The sequence below is a fragment of the Arachis duranensis genome, chromosome 6 (genome assembly GCF_000817695.3).
Source record: "Arachis duranensis cultivar V14167 chromosome 6, aradu.V14167.gnm2.J7QH, whole genome shotgun sequence".
In the NCBI taxonomy this organism is placed as follows: domain Eukaryota; kingdom Viridiplantae; phylum Streptophyta; class Magnoliopsida; order Fabales; family Fabaceae; genus Arachis; species Arachis duranensis.
In genome coordinates, this window is record NC_029777.3 from 97,728,145 (window position 1) to 97,750,891 (window position 22,747).

A 22,747-nucleotide genomic window follows, 5' to 3' on the forward strand; every position below is an offset into this window, starting at 1 on the left:
TATATGTACGTGCTGTTTAGGTTAAAGCTAAATGGCCAGTTTTGTTTGAGTTACCAAATACATATATCCTGGTTTCTATTATACGTGATTTAAACATTAGTGTATTGGATTTATTTTACAGTTATGATTTAAAGCTATAACTCGTGGTTCGAATATTATTTTAAGGAGTGTGAACCTACCAATTTTTTTTCTTTTTTTGGTTCGATAAACTTACGAATTCTATCGTTACATTTAGGGTCATGTGTACAGTGTACCTCTTCAGTTTTGCTTAAAATAGGGTCATGATTCAAACGGGTTGTTATTCAAGCTAGAGTTAACCTTTAAAGGAAAAGTCTGTTGTGGATGCAAATTATAATAGCAAATCTAGTGTATTTTTCAGGGAAAAAAAAATTGGTGTTTTACGGGTATGTTTATGAATAATAGACCTACACTCAGGCCGCTAATTTGCACTTCAGGCTAAGCTCCTATAAGATAGATATAGCTTGTGTGTTACAATGCTTCTTGTGACAAAATAAAAGCCAAGCACTTGATTATATATGTATTCAGGATACAAATTAGTGAATTACCATAAAGAATGTGAAGCTTAAATTATACAACAAATAATACCATTGGTGCTTCAGAAATCTAAACGGCTCCCCGGGAGTATGGCACTATAAAACATATCCTTTGGTTGTTTTGCTACTGATATGAAAATGGGAAGGGACTAATATACACACTATGAAACAGATAATGTGTCTTACACATTCTCTTGTGCTGTTTGATCAGGAGTGACAAGGTGCTCTCTCACTTGTTCATCTTGTTCGGAAGAGTCTACCCACTTGGAGCCTTTTTTAGCATTTGGATACAACACATAATGTTGTATGATGAAAAGAATATCAAACAATACTGATACCTGCAGTGGTGTAGTCCATCAAAAAGACAAGAACTTTAAAACAGTAATATAAAAGCTTTAATTATTGACTGACCAATGTAAGAATGACTTATGTTTACTGATATTTTTATCTTTTTATTTTTATTTTCATCTTTTTGGATTATAATTTGAATTTAATTTTGATACACTAACAGTGTAAAACATTTTATAGAGTCATTTACTCATCTAATCACATTCATTTTTTTTTGTATTACCATTCACACGGTCAATTTAAAAAGTAAATATTTTTGTTGATGTAGCATTACATAATTGAATGCACATATAAAACTACTTTACTACACCGTGCATCAAAATTAAATTCTTATAATTGTATCCTCTAAGTTATAAATAAATTTGCATAATGAACCTAGAGCAATGGTTTTAAAAATTAAAATAGATAGTTTAGGGTTGCAGCAGAATTAAGCGTCCACCCTTCTCTAACATAAAGAGACTTTTGAAATTAATCTTTTCAAAAAGAAAAATTCTCCTTCCCAACTTCAGAAGGTTTTCCAATTTTTTTTAATAATAGAAAATGGTGGTGTATCCAATACATTGAATACTTTTTTCAATGTTTTAGTTGCATCACTCTCTAGCCATGTTGTGACGGTTTGGAATAGAAACATATAATCTACTATTCTGTTTGAGTGATAAGATCTGTTGCTGTTATACCATCAATTTTTTCCTTAACCGACTTAGAATAGAATTATGAAATATGAATCTAAAGATTATTCGATATCGCAATCAGAATGAGAACTAGAACCACCACTGCATGAAAAATTGAAGGAGAAGAAATAGACATAACAAATAAGTAAAACTCAAGAGAGTTGAGTGAAAGTGAAATGCTCCTCAAACAGAGTTTTCCATACCAGAGATAGCAGCACTTTGCCTATGTTCCCATAAAAGTTAACCCATGAATCTGGAAATTTGACATGTTTAAAATTTGTTAAATGCGAAAATACAGAATCAAATGGCTAGTTATAGCAATAGCAGAGATGACAGACCTTGATCTACAGATTGCACAACCATTTGTAAGTAGTTTCCGACCCCTCCCGAAAAATCAAGTAGAATGTTACCGATGCTAAAGCCATCAGTGCTTTTTCTTAGGAAGTTAAAGATTGCCTAAATTCACAACACAAGTTATTCAAGCGAAATAAATCTAGTCTTGAGACAATGATTATAGGGATTTCAAAAAATAAATAAATAATGAAAATATTCATCTGCCTTTGGAGCATAACCAACAAATTAGTTTCTGATAACAAATTATGTATAAAAAAAAGTCTCTGCTAACAGGTTTTAGTTTAAAAACGAAGAAAATAGATGAAAATGGGATTTCGACAATCATATAAATTCGAAGCAGAAATAAATTTGAAAGAATCCTTACCTGGGGAATATATTTTATAACTGTCATAAATACTTGAATTCCACTGCAATATAATCAATTTAAGAAAAAATTTAGAATGAAATTAAATCACCATTTATATGTCAAAGCATGGTGAAGCTGAAAGAGGAGAACAAATGTAACTCCACAGACTTATGAAAGCTGATATCATCTGACTAAGATACCAACATACACAGTAGCAGGAAAAAGGAACACAACTCTAAGCTGTTGCACTAAGATAATACAATAAATAACCAACAAGTCTAATGGAAGGAACTGGGTACTGGGACACAAAAAGGAACACAATAAGAGTTGTACTTCAAATCATGTCTCCTAGACCCCTACCATAGAAAATGCTTTGTGGATAAGCCTATAATATATTACATATAACCAAAATATGAACCATCTCAAAAGAATTATTCATGAACCTGTCTGACACAACGTTAAATCAAGATTCTTTGGGAGGCTTATCATGTAAGATTAAAAATTTTGTAGGACTCTCAAATTAGAACCAAAATACTCCCATTCAAAGCATCGATTTCTTAACACTCTTCATTACTTATTAGTGCTGACTAACTATATAGATGAAGAGAATTTATTTGCATTGTTGCCTAAATTATTCAAAGTAACTACTTATGAGGATGTCTTCATGTTAAGATGATAACTAAGAACGGCTACATGGTTTGACATGTTTGACTAAACTGCTTAACATAATACTTGTTAATATCTTAACTATCATCTTCACATGAAAACATATTCATGTGAGTAGCCACCATTATTCAAAATAAGAAATAATCTTTCTCCTGATGTGCAACCAAAGTTCCAGTTAAAGGTGGAAGTATGATGGTCTCAGAATGCACTGAGATATATACCAATACCTACCACATCAGATTCCTCAAATTTATAATAAAACAAAATTAAATTCAACAATATCAAATCTCAATGCACTAAATCCAGTATAACGCTAAGATCACATCAAATCATATATTCTATGGAGTTAAATTGAAGGTTAGAAAGCAGGAAAGGGATGCAAATAAAAGCACAATCATACTTGAAGATGGAGAGAAGCCAGAGCCAGGAATGAGTAGGCAAAGCAATAAAGAAACAGACTGCAGCAGTAAGCCAAGCAACAGAGACAATTCCAATAGAAATTTTGGAGACTTTCTGTTCCCCGCGCTACAATGAGGGGGAAAAAAAACAAAAGTACCAAGTTCAGAAAAATAAAAAATTCAAGCAATAGAATGGAGAATCAAAAATAATCTCAAATGGAGGAGATGTTCATCTTACATCATAGATTGCAATCTGGAATAGGGTGATTGCTGTTAGTACAACAGCATGGATTGAGAAAGCAACATCATTGGCAGCCACAGGTATCATCTGAAATAGATTAATAAAAAGAATCAAAGTCGTAAGAATAAGATTGCTGATTTAAGATCCCCCACATCAAAGATTTCATGAAAATGAGAACCAGATCCTTAACAGTATGGCATGGCACAAAAGAAACGAGTTTAGGTTAATGCTCACTTTGATTCCATATGCTTAAGCCATTTTGTTTTCGAAAATTTTAACAAGTTAAAACACTCCCTATAGATAACAAATATGAGTCCGCACTAAAGCAATAATACGATTGATGTTTGTTAGCTATATATTGAAATCCGAAATTCACAGTCAAAATAAGTTAACCAATATATATATTTATACACAAATAATACTTTCCTGTGCAGATATCATTTTTGATATGCATGGGGACTAGAATATACATCAGTTAAACGAGTTTTGGTGCATTTCAAAGAAAAGTGAAAACAAATTGAGGTTACTTTGATTAGTGAATAAAAGAGGAAAATCGAACCTCGCCATAACCGTATTTCTTGTAGTATTGGTTCTGAATAGCAGAGCTGAAGTACAGAGAAGCGTTGTATATGAGATAGGAACTGTGCTTTGTCAGATTCAACAGCACGAAATCGAAGTTCAGCCCCACAACACTGAAATTCAACACAAAATGAATATAAGAATAAATAGAAATAAAAAATAAAATAAAAAAGCGGAAAGGTCAAAGGAGGAACCTCTTCCTGCGAAAATTCAAGATGACTTGAGGGTAGAAGCTTATGGACCAAGAAAAGAAAGCGAACCAACCCAGGGCTTCGTATGTGACTTGCAGTGGAAATGAGTTCCATGAAGCCATAGTTTCTCACTCTCTTCTTCTTGATTCTCTTCTGTTCCTTCGGTTTCTCAGTTGCTATGCAAAAGTTTCTTCTAAAACTCTATTTATAAGTGGGACCGTGGACCCTTCATAAACTTAGAACTTAGTAATTTTTAATTTTGTTAAATTAAAATTTTTAAATAAAATAATAATAAATATTAAATTGATATTAGGAAAAATCAGTAATATTAAAACTTTGCATTTATTTTCAGATAAATAAAAACAGAAAAAAAAATGCACACATTTCAACAACGATATTGAATTGCTTTCTTCTCGTTGCAATGATTCATCACGTAACTGTGTCTCATCGGTGGATGGCTCGACCATACCCATACTCAAAATCTCATGTTGTAGTTAGACGCTATTGAGGGCAGGTTCATGCTGAAAAAGTTTCTTAATAATTAATAAAATTATTAAATACAAATAGACCAATGAATATAGTTATGGCTAGACCAATGAATATAGTTAGTCAAGATTGAATTAGTTTAATTAAATATTTAATAAAATTATTAATACAAATAATTTTATATTGATAATTTAAATGTTTTTTACATTTGATTTAAACATATAAAATCAAAGGCCAATTACAATAACTATATATACAAGATTAAAAAAATAAAAATCTTCAAAATAACCTTATCACTACAATCCTTTTGCCAGGTTGTTCAGGTTTAAAAACTATAACTAAAGAAAATTGTGACCATAAATTAATGATTACCTTTTTCATTTTTAGCTTGATCATAATTTAATAGTCACAGTTTGTTTTAGTTACATCGCCGACAAGTCTATAATCAATATTTTTTGCCATGAATCCATGAAGATAGGTTGTAGTGTATGATCATTATTTATAAACAAGACATTATTTGGGGTTTTTTTTTCCACATAAAAATAACCTCATTTTTTTTCTTTCACTTGTCCCTAAGGATTATGAATTTATGATTATATGTAGAGTCTATTTTGTCTATCATTGTATTAGTTATACTGGGTATCTAAATTTGACAACACTTAGAATATTATTAAAATTAATATCATACTTTTTATTTATACTTTTCAAATTAAAAATTGTTTACAAATATTAAAAAATACTTTAATTTTATAATAGCCTTGAATTGAAATGATCTTCAACATTTTCCATAACAAGCAAAAACCACCAAGGAAACCAAAGCTCAATTTAATCAGTCAAAAAGCTAACCGAATCCGGTAAAAAAATATGATAAGCAATTGTATCAACAATTTAGCAAGCAAACTGATAAACAATCAGCAACAACATTGATAGCACAATTTCACTTATAGCAGCCACATGAAAGAGCACTTAATCAATGATATAACACACTGATGAACAATAAAAATTAAAACATAAGTAGCACAAATAACAGAGACCTAAAATTAATGCCAGAACAAATAGTCTTGTATTCCAATTTCCAAGATCTGTAGACCTAAGTGGCTAGACTTCAACACAATGGAGTATTCAGTTGAGGGGGAGATGGAGAAGAAAACAGATAATTTCAAATGAGGATATTCACATGAAAAAACTTCAAAAGAAAGTGTGTCAACTTTAGACAAATTGGTGAAGCCGTGCCTACTACAATAAAATATGATCTTGGCAAAACAAAATCACTGCAGCATGTGTAAATAAAAGGCTACAATCAGTTTGGTATCCAATTGGCCATTAATATTTATTCCAAAAGCAATGAACACTGACCACTCTAAATAAAAGAACGTTTTACAAAAGCGGGCTCAGCTTTTTATTGGCTATTTTACCCCCGCATATGAAGGAAAAACAAAATCCCAGCATAAATGATGAAATGCAAACGTCATCATGCCTCTAAAATTAGAATTTCAAGCTTTGGGCTGAAGTGATTTGATATGTTGGATTTGCTTTCCAGGGTTCAAACCCTTTGGGCAAGCGCGAGCACAATTCAATATGGTGTGGCAGCGATAGAGCTTGAATTCATCATTAATGGCCTCCAATCTCTCCTTAGTGTACTCGTCGCGACTGTCACTTATCCACCTGCAAATTTCATTAGAGACAATGTTTTAGGTTTAAACAACAAACCAAGTGACTAGTAAAAAAAGCTAACAGAATACAGAAGATATAGCACAACAAATTAAATGGGAAAGAAGAAAATAAACACCTTCTAACACTATTGATTCAGTAAGTAAAAAAAGCGATTTAAATTTATCCATTCCTAATAAAGAATGATTTATTTTTAAATCTTTGTTCATCTATGACATTGTTTGTTAGCTAGAACTACCGTATGACCTACCCATACATGTGATACAAACAAGAAGAAAAGCAGGGAGCTAATAATTCATAGAGCACGACAATAAGTTTGTGCATGCCCTATTGCACAATTATCATATAAAAACTCATGATAAAGCAGAAAAAGTAAGTAATGAAAGACATATCTACTGCACTCAGTGATCTGCACAACCATAACATGAGTAACTAAAACAGAAACAACAGTATGCTAAACTACCAAACTAAGATCACATAAATATTTGAAAGGAAACAATACAAATATAGGGAAAACAAAGAGAAGGTAGGTATTAACTACCTACAACTACAATATCATATTCAGTAACAGAAACGTCTAACTCTTTCACATCAATCATTTTCATCAAGAACTAACAAACTCTCGGACATACATGCTCAATAACGAACCCCATAGAATTTAAAGCATGCACAACAGAACCATATATCGGGAAGCAACCATTGAATAAGAAACTACTGATTATTTTACAGGCCACAGAACCATCATTTCTTTCTCAATTATGAAGTATGTTCTTGTTCTAGATAAATGTTAGAAGAACAATACCTCAAAAGATTGTCTAATCGAACAAAGATTGTAATTAAGCACACTATGCAGGGAAGACAAAAAGGGTGAATCAAACAAGATCACAAAATAGAGCAAATAGCACACATTACAAAAGATGGGAAACAGATGAAGCAACATGAAAGCAAGATCCAATTTTTCACTATTAGCATAGAGGAAATCAGGAAAATATCCATAAAAAAGGGGTTTTCATTTCCATGCAGTGTAATATATAGATGTAATTTAAAAGAAATACAACAGCCAAAAAAAGAGCTCAAAGTGTTACCCAATATTGCCGGAACTATAGAGAGATGTTTGATACTAATTACTCAATCATCAAATAATATAACCAAAGAGAAAATAATACAGTTAATATCAACAGTAGAGACTTTCTAATTTCTAAACTGATAAACAAATTAAGAGTACCACATTTCTAATGCATTTGAAAGGGAGACTGAGAGTAAGAGACTGAGAATGGGAGACAGAAACTAGCAGTTCCTATATTTCAGAACAAACTTCTAAACCATAATCCAGATAAAAATAAAACCAACAACAATCACCATACAGGCATAACAACTAACACATAACATGCAAGAAAGCATACTTGAATTATAAAAAAAAAAAAAGGTGTTACCTATTAGCGTGGAGCAAGGCGGCAGGGCCCAAATAAGATTCAGGGTTCCACCAGTAACTAGGGCAGGATGTGCTACAGCAGGCACACAGGATACACTCATACATCCCATCAAGCTTGGAGCGGTCCTTCTTGCTCTGAAGGATCTCCTTCCCTGGCACCGACGGTGGGTTCTTCCTCTTCAGCCACGGTTCGATGCTTTTGTACTGGTTATAGAAATTAGTCATATCTACCACCAAATCCTTTATCACGAACATATGCGGCAGCGGTGTGATCGTCGATGCGTTAGACGAAGGGATCTTCGTCAGGCACGCAAGGCCGTTGCAACCGTCGATGTTCATCGCGCAAGAACCACAGATCCCCTCCCGGCACGACCTGCGGAACGTGAGCGACGGGTCGATCTCGTTCTTGATCTTGATGAGGGCGTCTAGGACCATGGGCCCACACTCCTTGAGGTTGATCTCGTAGTTCTTCAGCTCCGGCTTCGACGGGCTGTCCGGGTTCCAACGGTAGATTTGGAACGTCTTCATCGTGGAGGTGCCGCGGGCCTTGGCATCGACCTGCTGGGATTCAGGCTCCGACGCGTGGGCCCGGATTAGGGCCAGCTTAGAAGCCGGGGACGATGGAACCCTAGACAGAGACCTCCTCAACAGCCCGGTTGCCATAGTTGAGAAAGGACTAGAACAGAACAATAGGGACCAAGGAGAAAGGGAAATGGGAAATGAAAATGCCACGTAAGACTTCTTTTTCCCTTAGATGAAAATGGATATTTGTGAGAGGAGCCTCAGATTTTGATAGTCTGGGTTCTTGTGTATTTATATTGCTTGATAATCGGGTATTATTTTTCGTGCCGTGGAGAATGATGTTTGGGAGCAAGGGCGGCGAGAAGGATTTTGGTGATGACGTGGCTTAACGTTGAGCGTTTGTAGAGGGTGTTGCGACGTGGTGACTGGTGAAAGCTGCACTCCTTGTGTATTTTCTGGTCGTGAATAGCTGTGTCGCGTGGTCACCATATGCACCGCTTTTTCTTTTTCAAAAAAGCAAAAAAGAATTAACTAGAGTAATATATGAAAACAATTTTCAATAAAATTTTAAGCCTATACTTTAATCTTTAAAATATTTTAATTATCAAATTATTGCCTCATATTTTTTTTATTATACATATTTTAGAAAATTTTATGAAATTTTAAGTTGTTTTAAAATTGTAATCGACTAAATTTTTTCAACCATTCTATATGAACATAAAAAAATAGGTATAATTTGATAATACGTGTTTGATTTTTTTTTAAATTAATGATATTGTTGTAAAAAATTTAATTATAATATTAAAATAGTTTATATTAAAACATTTGATTATCAGTAAAAAATAAAAATAATAAACTAAACATACTGTCATCACAATTAACTTCATCACATCTTTCTTTTATTAACCCCACTCCCAACAAAAAATAAAAAAATAAAAAAGCAGAACATGAAATATATTTGTGCTAAATTCTCTTATTCTACTGTCAACAGATCCTACAAAAGAAGCATAACAAAAGTAACATATAACATTACATTTGTTCTAATTTTCCTTTAAAATATGACAAAATTAAAAAAATTTCTCAGCAAAAAAATGACAATTACCAATTTTCGTCCCAAACATGTCTTGTATCCTCTATGAACACACAAATACACACAGACTATTGTCCAATACTATAAGCTCCCACTTAATGACTAATAATATAATCATCATTCAAAATCATACATACTTAATAGAGTATGTATAGTTTTTAAATTACCAAATTTTTACCATTACTTTCAAATCATAATTACACATTAAAAACAAAAAAAAATTCTTAACCAAAAAGACGAAAGAAAAAGAAGAGATGAGACAGGAATAGAAACCATAATTAAATGACATAGCATAATCAGGAGTATACACAAAATAATCAAATTTGGTAATTCCAACCTTCACAATCATTAATTTCAAGAAAAACAATTCACAGGAATTAAGTGTTCTAAATCAAAGTCTCTATTTATATTAATAATAATAGTTGGAGAAAGCAAGAAACAGTTTTGTTCACACACCTTCACTAACAATGAAATGGATATAACATTAACATTAAGCTGAATTTTTACCCAATAAAATTAAATGAATAAATAAACTATACAATGAAACGGCCCACCTTCATTATGAACTCAAGTTCTTATTATTGACAATGCAACCACTGAAATACAATGAAATGGATATTACAAAATTTATTGATGTGGAAACATAGAAAAAAACTGCCAATTAAAATTTGGATTATTATGCTTGTTGGAAAAATTAACACAGGTTTAAATTAAGAATTTATCTAATAGTAGAAGCACCAAAAATAATTTTTCCACAACCTGTATGATTAATGGGTAATACCAAAGATACTCCAAACAGCAAATATAATGTATGATTAATGGGTAATACCAAAGATACTCCAAACAGCAAATATAATGGCAGAAAATTAAATAATCAGACACCAGAATTTTAACGTGGGAAAACCCCTAAAAGAGGGACAAAAAACTCACGGAACCTAGTCTAGAAAAATCTTCTTATCAGAATAATGGGTACACAAATAGTCTTCCTAGTGACACTAGGGCATCTCAACAATCAACAAAATACATCACCAAAACTGGTGGAATCAACATAAATCCTCCACAAAGTGGGTATCTCAAATCAAGCAAAAAGAGAAGGCAATACAACAAATAAGTTATATCCTAATGTTCATCTCTACACCAGGAATAACATACTAAAATTTCATAAGAAATGGAGCAAGTTTACCAAGTCAATGTGATCAAGGTTGGCTTGCCCTTTTCCCCCAAATTTCTCTTCTCCTTCGGCGCTGTTTTTCCTTTCATTCAAGAGAATGAAAACTCTTCTCTCTCACCGTGGCTGTTAGCCACTTCTTTTATTTATTTATTATTTATTTTTCTTTTTTTTCCTTTTAAACTTGTGGGCCCCACTTAGTTTGGGGACCCACCAACAAATTTCCCCCTCACCAACTAAGTGGGGATAGGCTGCTCTACCAAGTCCGCCTTTTCTTTGCAGGAATCAAACTTCACTGCAGGTAAACTCTTAGTCATCATATCTGAACCATTATCATCAGTATGGATCTTCTCAAGTGCATATGACTTCATCTCAAGCGCTTGACGTATCCAATGATACCTCACCTCTATATGCTTCGATCTATAATGAAACGTCGGATTCTTGCTGAGATGGATAGCACTCTGACTGTCACAAAATAACACAAACTTCTCTTGATTGATGCCTAATTCTTGTAGGAATTTCTTCATCCACAAGAGTTCCTTAGAAGCTTCAACAACAGCAATGTATTCTGCCTCTGTAGTAGACAAAGCAACACATTTCTGAAGTCGGGATTGCCACGACATAGCTCCCCCTGCAAAAGTCATCATATATCCAAAAGTAGACTTTCTTGAATCAAGATCCCCAGCCATATCCGCATCTGTGTAACCATCCAACACAGGTTGGCCACTCCCAAAGCATAAACAAACTCTGGAAGTACCATTAAGGTATCTGAGAATCCACTTCATTGCTTGCCAGTGTTCCTTGCCAGGATTAGAGAGAAACTGACTAACAACTCCAACAGCATGAGAAATATCTGGCCTGGTGCAAACCATAGCATACATCAAACTGCCAACTGCAGATGCATATGGAATCTTCTTCATTTCCACTTTCTCTTTCTCACTTGTAGGACAATGCTGCGAACTCAGCTTGAAATGACTAGCAAGTGGAGTACTAACAGGTTTGGAATTACTCATGCTAAACCTCTCTAAAACTTTCTCAATGTACTTATGTTACGACAACCACAGTTTCCCATTCTTCCTCTCACGAGTGATACTCATGCCAAGGATTTTCTTTGCAGGACCCAAATCCTTCATAGCAAAGGATCTGTTCAAGTCTTTCTTAATACTTTCAATCTTCTTAGTCTCATGACCAACAATCAACATATCATCAACATGAAGCAAGAGAATTATAAAATCACCATCAGAGAATTTCTTAACATAGACACAATGATCAGAAGAAGTCTTACTATACACATGACCTTCCATGAAGGAATCAAACTTCGTGTACCGTTGCCTTGGCGCTTGCTTCAACCCATATAAGCTCTTCTTCAACTTGCATACAAGGTGCTCCTTTCCTTTAACCTCGAAACCCTCTGGTTGCTCCATATAGATTTCTTTATCTATGTCACCATGAAGGAATGCAATCTTCACATTAAGCTGCTCAACCTCTAAATTCAAGCTAGCTGCCAATCCAAGCACAACTCGAATAGAGGACATATTCACAACTGGAGAGAAAATCTCCTCAAAATCAATACCTTTCTTTTGCTCAAAATCTTTCACAACCAATCGAGCTTTGTACCTTGGCCGTGAGACATTTTCATCAGCTTTTAATTTGAACACCCATTTATTCTTGAATGCTCTCTTACCCTTCGGCAACTTCACCAATTCAAAAGTATGATTCTCATGCAAGGATTTCATTTCTTCCTGCATGGCCTTCAACCAATCTTCTTTATGCTCGTCAGACATAGCTTCTTGGTAGCTCTCTAGCTCCCCAGTTTCAGTGTTCATCACATACTCATGAGGAGAGTATTTCTGAGAAGGATGACGCTCTCTAGTAGATCTTCTCAGTTCAGGTTCAACTGGTGGTTCAGGTGGAACTTCAACATCTGGCACCTCAGGTTGAGGTGTAGGTTCATCATGCAAATCATCACCAACATTATCAACTTGTACATCTCCCCCATCAACAGAAGGTCTAATGGAAGGACTAGGTTCATCACCAACAGAACGTCTAACAGTTACTGTTGGCTTATTTGTCTTCTCAAGATCTTCAATAGTTTGGTCTTCAAGAAAAATCACATCTCGACTTCTAATTATCTTCTTGCTCTCCGGATCCCATAATCTGTAACCAAAGTTTTCGTGACCATAACCCATGAAGATACACTGCTTTGACTTCCCATCAAGTTTAGACCTTTCATCTCTTGGAATGTGAACAAAAACTCTACAGCCAAACAATCGCAAGTGACTATAGGAGACATCTTTCCCTCTCTAAACTTTCTCTGGAACACCACCATTAAGTGAAACTGAAAAAGAAAGATTGATCAAATCTACTGCAGTCTTCATTGCTTCACCCCAAAAGGATTTAGGCAACTTTGCATGAGAGAGCATACACCTGACTCTATCATTGATAGTGCGATTCATTCTCTCAACAACTCCATTATGTTGAGGAGTCTTAGGAACCGTCTTCTCAAGCTTAATCCCATGTCCTTTACAATACTCTTCAAACGGACCCCTGTATTCACCACCATTATCTGCTCGAACACATTTCAATTTCCTTCCTGTTTCTCTTTCAACACTTGCATGAAAGTGTTTGAAGATTCCGAGCACCTGGTCTTTAGATTTCAAAATAAAAGCCCACACTTTTCGAGAATAATCATCAATAAAAGTAACAAAATATGATGCACCACCTAGTGTCTTAGCATCCATAGTACAAACATCAGTGTGAACTAAATCTAGAACATGTGATCTCCTATGAGGTCCAGAATTATGAAATGATACTCTAGCATGCTTTCCAACAAAACAATGAGTGCAAGTATTTAAAGTTGTACCTTTCACTGGAAGTGAATGCTTCTTAGCCAAGACGCTTAGTCCTTTCTCGCTCAAGTGACTAAGACGTATATGCCACAAATCAGAAGAGGAATCATTAGCTACATTCATCTCTTCTTTGCACAACTTTGCTTGCAACCGGTAGAGAGTAGTAAGACTATTGTCTTCTCTAGCAACAATGAGAGCCCCTTTGGTAATCTTGCATTTTCCACTACCAAAGGAAGTGCAATACCCCTCTTGATCCAATGCCTTCACTGAAATGAGATTGAACCGCATATCTGGCGCATGCCTAACATTCTTCAACTGCAACTTGCATCCCATGTTTGTTTCAAGCCACATATCACCTATACCAATGATATCACACACTCCTTTATCTCTCAATTTGATCTTACCAAAATTTCCAGCAGTATAAGAAGTGAAAAATTCACGTTTTGGAGTGACATGACATGAGGCACCAGAGTCCATAATCCAAGTGGAATCATCACAGACAAGATTCACATAATTTTCATCATATGTGATAAGAACATCTTCATAAACAATAGCAGCAGTTTCTTTATCACTATTTTTACCTTTGTCTTCGTTTCTTCCCCTTGATTGTTCTCTTTTCAAGAACCTACAATACCTCTTGATATGCCCCGACTTGCCACAATGGTGACAAATAAACTCCTTTCTTGGCTTGTATTTTTCTCTTGACTTGCTTCGACTCTCTGACCTCTCAGAACTGTGAGGTTTTCTACTTTGACTTCTCCCCCGTGACTCTGAAACAAGTGCTTCTGACTGGGAGGAGGCATTAGTCAAACCTCGCTCTCTTCTTCTGGCTTCTTCATTCAACATGCTCTCTTTAACCATTGCTAACGTCAACTTTCCTTTTGGAGTTGAGTTAGTCAGTGTCACAACCAGAACTTCCCAACTATCAGGCAAAGAGCTCAACAACAACAAGGCTTGCAACTCATCATTCAAAGTGATCTCATTATTTGTCAGTTGGTTCACTGTCTCCTGAAAAATGCTCAAGTGCTCCGGCATTGATTTACCTTCAACACACTTCTTATTGACAAGCTTCCTAATCAAGAATGCTTTGTTTTGCACATTCTTTCTCTCATATAACTCCTTCAATTTCTTCCACATCTTCTCAACATTCCTTTCAGTGTCAACAAGTGGATACACGCTAAGATCAAGCCATTGCCTAATCAAAGCAACTGCCTTCCGATTCAGTTTCTTCCATTCAGCATCGGATTTAGTACCTTTGGATTTATCTCCGTCCACAGGATCATACAAGTCCTTGCTATATAGCATATCTTCCATGAGGGTTTTCCAAATTGAATAATTTTGGAAATTCAATTTGACCATATTCGGTCCATGAGTATTTTCCTCCATTTAATCAGCATAGAGACAACCAACCAAAGCTCTAGATACCACTTTGTTGGGAAAACTCAACACAGGTTTAAATCAAGAACCTATCTAACAGCAGAAGCACCAAAAATAATTTTCCCACAACCTGTACGATTAATGGGCAATACCAAAGATACTCCAAGCAGCAAATATAATGGCAAAAAATTAAATAATCAGACACCAGAATTTTAACGTGGGAAAACCCCCAAAAGAGGGACAAAAAACCCACGGGACCTAGTCCAAAAAAATCTTCCACTATCAGAATAATGGGTACACAAATAGTCTTTCTAGTGACACTAGGATATCTCAACAATCAACAAAATACATCACCAAAACTGGTGGAATCAATATAAACCCTCCACAAAGTAGGTATCTCAAATCAAGCAAAAAGAGAAGGCAATACAACAAATAAGTTATATCCTAATGTTCATCTCTACACCAGGAATAACATACTAAAATTTCATAAAAAATGGAGCAAGTTTACCAAGTCAATGTGATCAAGGTTGGCTTGCCCTTTTCCCCCAAATTTCTCTTCTCCTTCGGCACTGTTTTTCCTTTCATTCAAGAGAATGAAAACTCTTCTCTCTCACCGTGGCTGTTAGCCACTTCTTTTATTTATTTATTATTTGTTTTTTTTCTTTTTAAACTTGTGGCCCCACTTAGTTTGGGGACCCACCAACAATGCTAACATAGTTCCCATTAGACTCTTATATGAAAACATGGAGAAACATATTTCGGCATCTGAATCCTATTCTTGACAGAAGACGTAAAATACTTACTTAACCCATCTCACTGTGTTTATTGAGCCTGAAATTCTACTTTACTAACATAGAAATATTGATTTACCCATCTCGTTGAAAATACAAATGCAATGCAAAAAGAAATGGTATCAAAATGAGCAAACGAACTACTCTTGCATTCATGGATCAAAGAGAAAAAGCACAACAAAGAAGTAGTTTTGACAGAAGAATGTACATAACGCTTGCAATGCAAAGCCAAAAAGTTTCAACATTTACCCACATGACTCAATAGAAATAAAAAGAAAACCCATGAAAATATATTACTCTCAGAAAAAAGTCATCTACACACTTGTTCTAATAAGCAAAAAGCAAAAAAATACGGAGGTACTCTATAGTTAATAAGAGACAAACACAATAAGCTATCCAACAACATATAAGGAAAAAATAAACAACTATCAAATGCACAAAAATCTTAATAAACCCAAAAATGTCCAAAACAGAGAAAATTTACAAAATAGCTTTCATGATAAATTGTATTAATACAGCAAAACCACCACAGATGTATTTAACTCATATTCGAGAAAAGAATTTCTTGCCAATCATTGTGTGACTCCAACAACTAAGCATTGCATTGCAATTTAAGCACTCTAAAACAGCTAAATTTTTAGTTCTGGAATCATATTTGCGGGCCATTTGGTTTTTTTACAAACTATAGTATCAGTCTTATTTTATCAATTTTTATCAGCCCCTAAAATGATGCATGACCACAGAAAAAACAGCAACATTCAACTCCAAATGCAAAAAAAGTATAACAAAAAAAGTGAAATTTATGGTTCTGCAGATTCAACAGTTTTATTCTTACATTATTTTTATTCTTATGTCATGTTGGGACTTTTATATCAGACAAGATACTTTATTAAGAATAGCATTACAAATTTTTCAGTATTACAAATACTGTACATTGATCATGTTGGGGCTTTTATATGTATAGTTTGCTTTCTATTTTATTGATGTTATAGTGCGTAATACTAAAATTCAACTTGAAGACCATTTTTTTCCATTAAGTAAATACCAAAATTTTGATTTTTGTAATAAAGCAGTTTCAAATATTGCAGTAACTTAACAAAGGATCCATTTGAAGCATATATTTGATCATAAGAGAGCAAAACTACTTTGATTGCTTTAGAGATATGATGAATGAATTTTACAATTTCATACACATTTTTAAGAAGTCATTCATATGCACTCCCACTAACCTGCACTTTTTCCTTCCTTTGTACCTCTAATAATCTTAGTTGTGCAAAGTTAACTATGAACAACTGATTTAAAATTCTATCCTAAATCAACAATAACCTTCATTAGATTCGATAAGAGATTCCTAACAAATAGACAAAAGTTAAAAAAACGGCTATCAAAAAATCAAAATCATAGTTTTAAATTTATTAGATTGAGCTATATTACCACTCCAAAATTGATAGACTGATCTTTTATAATATATACATAAAGTACTCTGTGTATAGCAGAAACTTTTTATTTGATGCAATTATTCAATCTATCAATTATTTGAAAAATGCTTCTCTTCTGAGCTCAAAGTATAACCAATAATGCACTGTCTCATGTCCCATTTTGCACCTACTTACTATATACTAAAACCTTAGACAAAAGATGCCAACAGTTTCAACTTCTTTTGAGTCTCAAATATTCAAAATTACTCATTCTACACTTCTCACTTCAATGCTAGTGGAAACTCTAAATCAGTTAATAATAATAATAGGTCCATATCTACACAAATCCAAATCCCCTTAATTGAATTTATTCCTAGTTTAAATTGTAGGTTGGAGTTTAGGTAATAACTTAAGCTTCATACAAACATAACTGTATCCAGATTTATAAATCTCCAAACAGTGCCCTTTTAAGCAACATCTATTGAAAAATGCAAGTAAAATTATTGTAAAATAGTTTCTTAATATCACCGCAATTTAATATATAATGGACAATCAGATAGACACATGATTTTAAGGTTTAAAAGATGCATATGATTTTAAACTAATCAAACTTTTAAAAAATAACACTAAAATTATCTTCCCTAATATAATGTCAAAAAATCAATGAAAATATTTGCCATACCCTGAGTTATGAGGTGCCTTCCATAAATGTTTAAGCTGTGCAGGTTTCCTGAAGGTACAATCCCACAATTTTTTCCAATCTTTTCAATTTTGTCCTCTTTAAGCACTTCTTCTCCAAGGCCTTCCCCTCCGCTATGGTGGGGGTGTAGTACCCACTTCCATCCTGCGAGACCACCACATGCGTCTCTGTCTCATTCACTTTCCCCGCCAAAATCCTTTCATCCAGCGTCGTCACTCACTGTCGAAACCCGAGTAAGCTCCAGCACCGGTGCACTGGCGCATGAAACTTCGAAATCAGCCCTAAGATCTTCGTTGCAATCGCCAAAAAGAAAAGAAGCAGTAGATTAAAAACAAATAAATATTTTCTGTGATTTTAAAAAAACTATATTTTAAAAAAATTACCTCTGCGACAGCGCCGATGGCAAGAGATCTCCATTCTATTCACCGGTGTTGTCAACTTACTGCCAGCTGCTGCTATTTCACTGACGGTAGTAATACCACTTACCACTGTCGATATTCTTCATCTTCACTGCTGCATCAACAGCTACCATTATTATTCTTCATCTTTTTTGTGTTTACTTACTCAATCAGAGAATGAGAGCGAGTGAGTAAGAGAGAGGAGAAAGAGAGAACACAGAATATCAACGCTTGTTATATATTACATGATAAATTTAAAGTTCAAATATCCCGCCCAACCAATCTATTTAAACACTTTCATTCAAAGTCAAAGGGTCACTTGTCACATAATGAAACCCAACCCTTGTCAGCCAACCAACTAGGTAATGCTTTCCTATTATATATAGAAAGAAGAAAGATTTTGTTTATATGTTCATATTTCTCATCCAATGTGAGACACAGAGCTGTAATTCTCGGTGGGGAGGAGTAGGTGGCGCCGGAAGGGGAGAAGACTTCCTCCAGCGGTGTCATGGAGAATAGAGGGTTGAGAGAGAGAGAGATAGAAAGAAAGAGAGAGAAAGACAAAATGAACATGGCCAACTGAACTGCTCCATAACATCCAAAGGTCCGAACATGGCTTAATCTTGCAGCTTCTTCACACACTCTGGAGCGCCAATAGTAAACTGCTGGTCAACAGTGAGGAATTGACGTCGAAGATGGTGATACCACGCGGCGAGGCACTGGAAGTGTTAAACAGCGACGATCCAACCCCCCACTGCTCTGAATCAAACAGCTTTGCCCATTGCTTTGAATCGGTTTTTTTCTTTTTCTAAAAGGTGAAATCACTTTTTTTTCTAATATCTACTTTGATTTGGAAAAACATGCGCAACATCAATATTCATTTTCATTTTCATTAAATTTTGAATTAAAAGTTGATTTGAAAAAAAAAATTTTCTTTTCCTTAGTCTTGCTCTGTAATACTGGAGCAGCAGCATTTTAGGGATGAAAATTTTGCCTAAATTCTATATAAACCTAGGCAAATTGAAAGAGTTTCATTTCATAAATAATGTTGTAACTATATGAGATTATTCTCTTTGTTTTTGCAGTAGCACAAGTTCTGTTAACAATTCAAATGCTCAAAGATGAGGTAATGCAGTTCCTTAATTTGGTGTTTCTATTCTTTTTATTTTTACTTGTGCTTTTTTGGAGACAAATAAAGAAGCATAACATTGATGCACCAAGCTAATAATCCATTTTGCATTTGTAGTAGTATATAGAAGTCATCGGCAAAGGAGCTTTCCTAACTGTGTATCCATTGCTTTTGCTTCCTTAACGTATGTGTTTCTTTTAGTAGTAGTAATCTACACTTTTTTGCTTCCATTGATGACTAATGCTTTGAGGTGCGTCCATGCTTTGTTGCCTCTGTATTGTTCTAACATCTTTGATTTGGTTCTTTCAGGTGCAAGTTTTGTTTGATGATGCTGGAAAGCGTATTGATTTAGCCACACTCTTTATACCGTATAGGTTTGTTAATTATTAGTAAAAATGAAGACATGATGTGTTGCTAGATTTTTGCTCATATTCATTTAGAAATTATTCAAACTCATTATGTCATGCCATATTGGTTGGCTTGACATTTTCCTGACTGCATTTGACATTACATCCATTTACATGTGCGCATTGAATTTAGGTTTGCACAAGGTTTGGTATTAATGATGGAAACTTTTGGGGTGCTCATACTACCGAAATTTGGTTGGAGTCCGGATAACAGATATATCGATAGAATTATCTTTCCCTGATCTGTTATTTCCAGTGGCACTTTACTGGGTTTTTGAGTGCTAAATTCATGATTTTCAATTGAGAAGTTACATGTTTTATTCATTAATTGCTCTAGAAAATAATAAACAAATAGATTTGAGTTTTGAAATGATATAATTTTAAATTCTATGACATATAGAGAAGAAAAAATAAATCTTTGTATGTTATATCCATTTCATTTTGACAAATTAGATCCAACACTAAAAGGATAAAGTGTGATGGAATTCAAAGGTCCAAGAACAAAGCTCATCCATTCTTATTCACCTACTTCTATGAATTTGGTAACATTTAAAATTTATATGTATTTAGCTTATAATAAACTAAGTGGTGTATTCAGTGTCCCTTATCGTTTCATCTGTAGCTTTGGTCTATAGAAGTTTAGCATTGTGAGTTATCATATCTTTTGTCTAATTGGCATATTTTTGGTAATTTTTTGGAAGGTTTATGGGCAGAACAACTAAAAAGTAGTAAAAGAAACTACAGAACACATATTACTAGCATTAGTGTTGGGAAAACCTCAACAAAAGGTTCAAAACAAGAACATGTCTAACAGCGGAAGCACCAAAAGTAATTTTTCTCATAACCTATGTAATTAAATGGGCAATACCAAAGGTACTCCAAGCAGCAAATATAATAACAGAAATTAAATAATCAGACACCAGAATTTTAACGTGGGAAAACCCCCCAAAAGAGGGACAAAAAAAATCCACGGGATCTAGTCCAGAAAAATCTTCCACTATCAGAATAATGGGTACACAAACAGTCTTCCTAGTGACACTAGGGCATCTCAACAATCAACAAAATACATCATCAAAACTGATGGAATCAACATAAACCCTCCACAAAAGTGGGTATCTCAAATCAGGCAAAAGAGAAGGTAATACAACTAACAAGTTATATCCTAATGTTCATCTCTACACCAGGAATAACATACTAAAATATTATAAGAAATAGAGCAAATTTACCAAGTCAATGAAAGCTTCTCTCTCTCCCGTGACCTTTTTAGTCACTTCTTTTATTTATTTATTATTTGTTTTTCTTTTTTTTCTTTTAAAACTGTGGGCCCCACTTAGTTGGGGACCCACCAACAAATCTTTCCTTCACTAACTCAAGTGAAGATAGGCTGCTCCACCAAGCCCGCTTTCTCTTTGCAGGAATCAAACTTCACTGCAGGTAAACTCTTAGTAATCATATTTGAACCATTATCATCAGTATGGATCTTCTTAAGTGCATATGACTTCATCTCAAGCGCTTGACGTATCCAATGATACCTCACCTCTATGTGCTTCGATCTGGAATGAAACGTCATCTTCTTGCTGAGATGGATAGCACTCTGACTGTCACAAAATAACACAAACTTCTCTTGATTGATGCCTAACTCTTGTAGAAATTTCTTCATCCATAAGAGTTCCTTAGAAGCTTCAACAACAGCAATGTATTCTGCCTCTGTGGTAGACAAAGCAACACATTTCTGAAATCGAGATTGCCACGACACAGCTCCCCCTGTAAAAGTCATCATATAACCAGAAGTAGACTTTCTTGAATCAAGATCCCCAGCCATATCCGCATATGTGTAACCATCTAACACAGGTTGGCCACTCCCAAAGCATAAACAAACTCTGGAAGTACCATTAAGGTATCTGAGAATCCACTTAACTGCTTGTTAGTGTTCCTTGCCAAGATTAGAGAGAAACCGACTAACAACTCCGACAGCATGAGCAATGTCCGGCCTGGTGCAAACTATAGCATACATCAAACTACCAACTGCAGATGCATATAGAATCTTCTTCATTTCTGCTTTCTCTTTCTCAATTGTAGGGCATTGCTGCGAACTCAGCTTGAAATGACTAGCAAGTGGAGTACTAACAGGTTTGAAATTACTTATGCTAAACCTCTCTAAAACCTTCACAATGTACTTCTTCTGCGACAACCACAGTTTCCCATTCTTCCTGTCACGAGTGATACTCATGCCAAGAATTTTCTTTGCAGGACCCAAATCCTTCATAGCAAAGGATCTATTCAAGTCTTTCTTAAGACTTTTAATCTTCTTAGTGTCATGCCAACAATCAACATGTCATCAACATAAAGCAAGAGAATTATAAAATCACCATCAGAGAATTTCTTAACATATACACAATGATCTGAAGAAGTCTTACTATACCCATGACCTTCCATGAAGGAATCAAACTTCGTGTACCACTGCCTTGGCACTTGCTTCAGCCCATATAAGCTCTTCTTCAACTTGCATAAAAGGTGCTCCCTTCCTTTAACCTCGAAACCCTCTGGTTGCTTCATATAGATTTCTTTATCTATGTCACCGTGAAAGAATGCAGTCTTCACGTCAAACTTCTCAACCTCTGAATTCAAGCTAGCCGCCAATCCAAGCACAACTCGAATAGAGGACATCTTCACAACTGGAGAGAAAATCTCCTCAAAATCAATACCTTTCTTTTTCTCAAAGCTTTTCACAACCAATCGAGCTTTGTACCTTAGCCGTGAGACATTTTCATCTTCTTTCAACTTAAATGCCCATTTATTCTTGAATGCTCTCTTACCCTTCGGTAACTTCACCAATTCAAAAGTATGATTCTCATGCAAGGATTTTATTTCTTCTTGCATGGCCTTCAACCAATCTTCCTTATGCTTATCAGACATAGCTTCCTGGTAGCTTTCTGAATCCCCAGTCTCAGTGTTGATCAC

General features: G+C 34.7%; 2 protein-coding genes across 2 annotated transcripts; both read right to left on the reverse strand.

Annotated features, from left to right (window-relative positions):
• Window positions 1-498: 498 nt before the first annotated feature.
• Window positions 499-4,544, reverse strand: LOC107494883 (cystinosin homolog). Its single transcript, XM_016115922.3, has 8 exons — window positions 4,352-4,544; window positions 4,138-4,270; window positions 3,576-3,665; window positions 3,340-3,464; window positions 2,292-2,334; window positions 1,912-2,029; window positions 1,777-1,826; window positions 499-892 (listed from the first exon to the last, which is right to left on the reverse strand). The coding sequence occupies exons 1-8, from the start codon at window positions 4,468-4,470 to the stop codon at window positions 737-739; spliced, it is 834 nt and encodes a 277-aa protein (XP_015971408.1). The 5' UTR covers window positions 4,471-4,544; the 3' UTR covers window positions 499-736.
• A 1,330-nt stretch (window positions 4,545-5,874) lies between these two features.
• LOC107494875 (succinate dehydrogenase [ubiquinone] iron-sulfur subunit 2, mitochondrial) lies at window positions 5,875-8,893 on the reverse strand. The gene is made up of 2 exons (XM_016115913.3): window positions 7,939-8,893; window positions 5,875-6,499 (listed from the first exon to the last, which is right to left on the reverse strand). The coding sequence occupies exons 1-2, from the start codon at window positions 8,598-8,600 to the stop codon at window positions 6,328-6,330; spliced, it is 834 nt and encodes a 277-aa protein (XP_015971399.1). The 5' UTR covers window positions 8,601-8,893; the 3' UTR covers window positions 5,875-6,327.
• Between the last annotated feature and the right edge of the window lie 13,854 nt (window positions 8,894-22,747).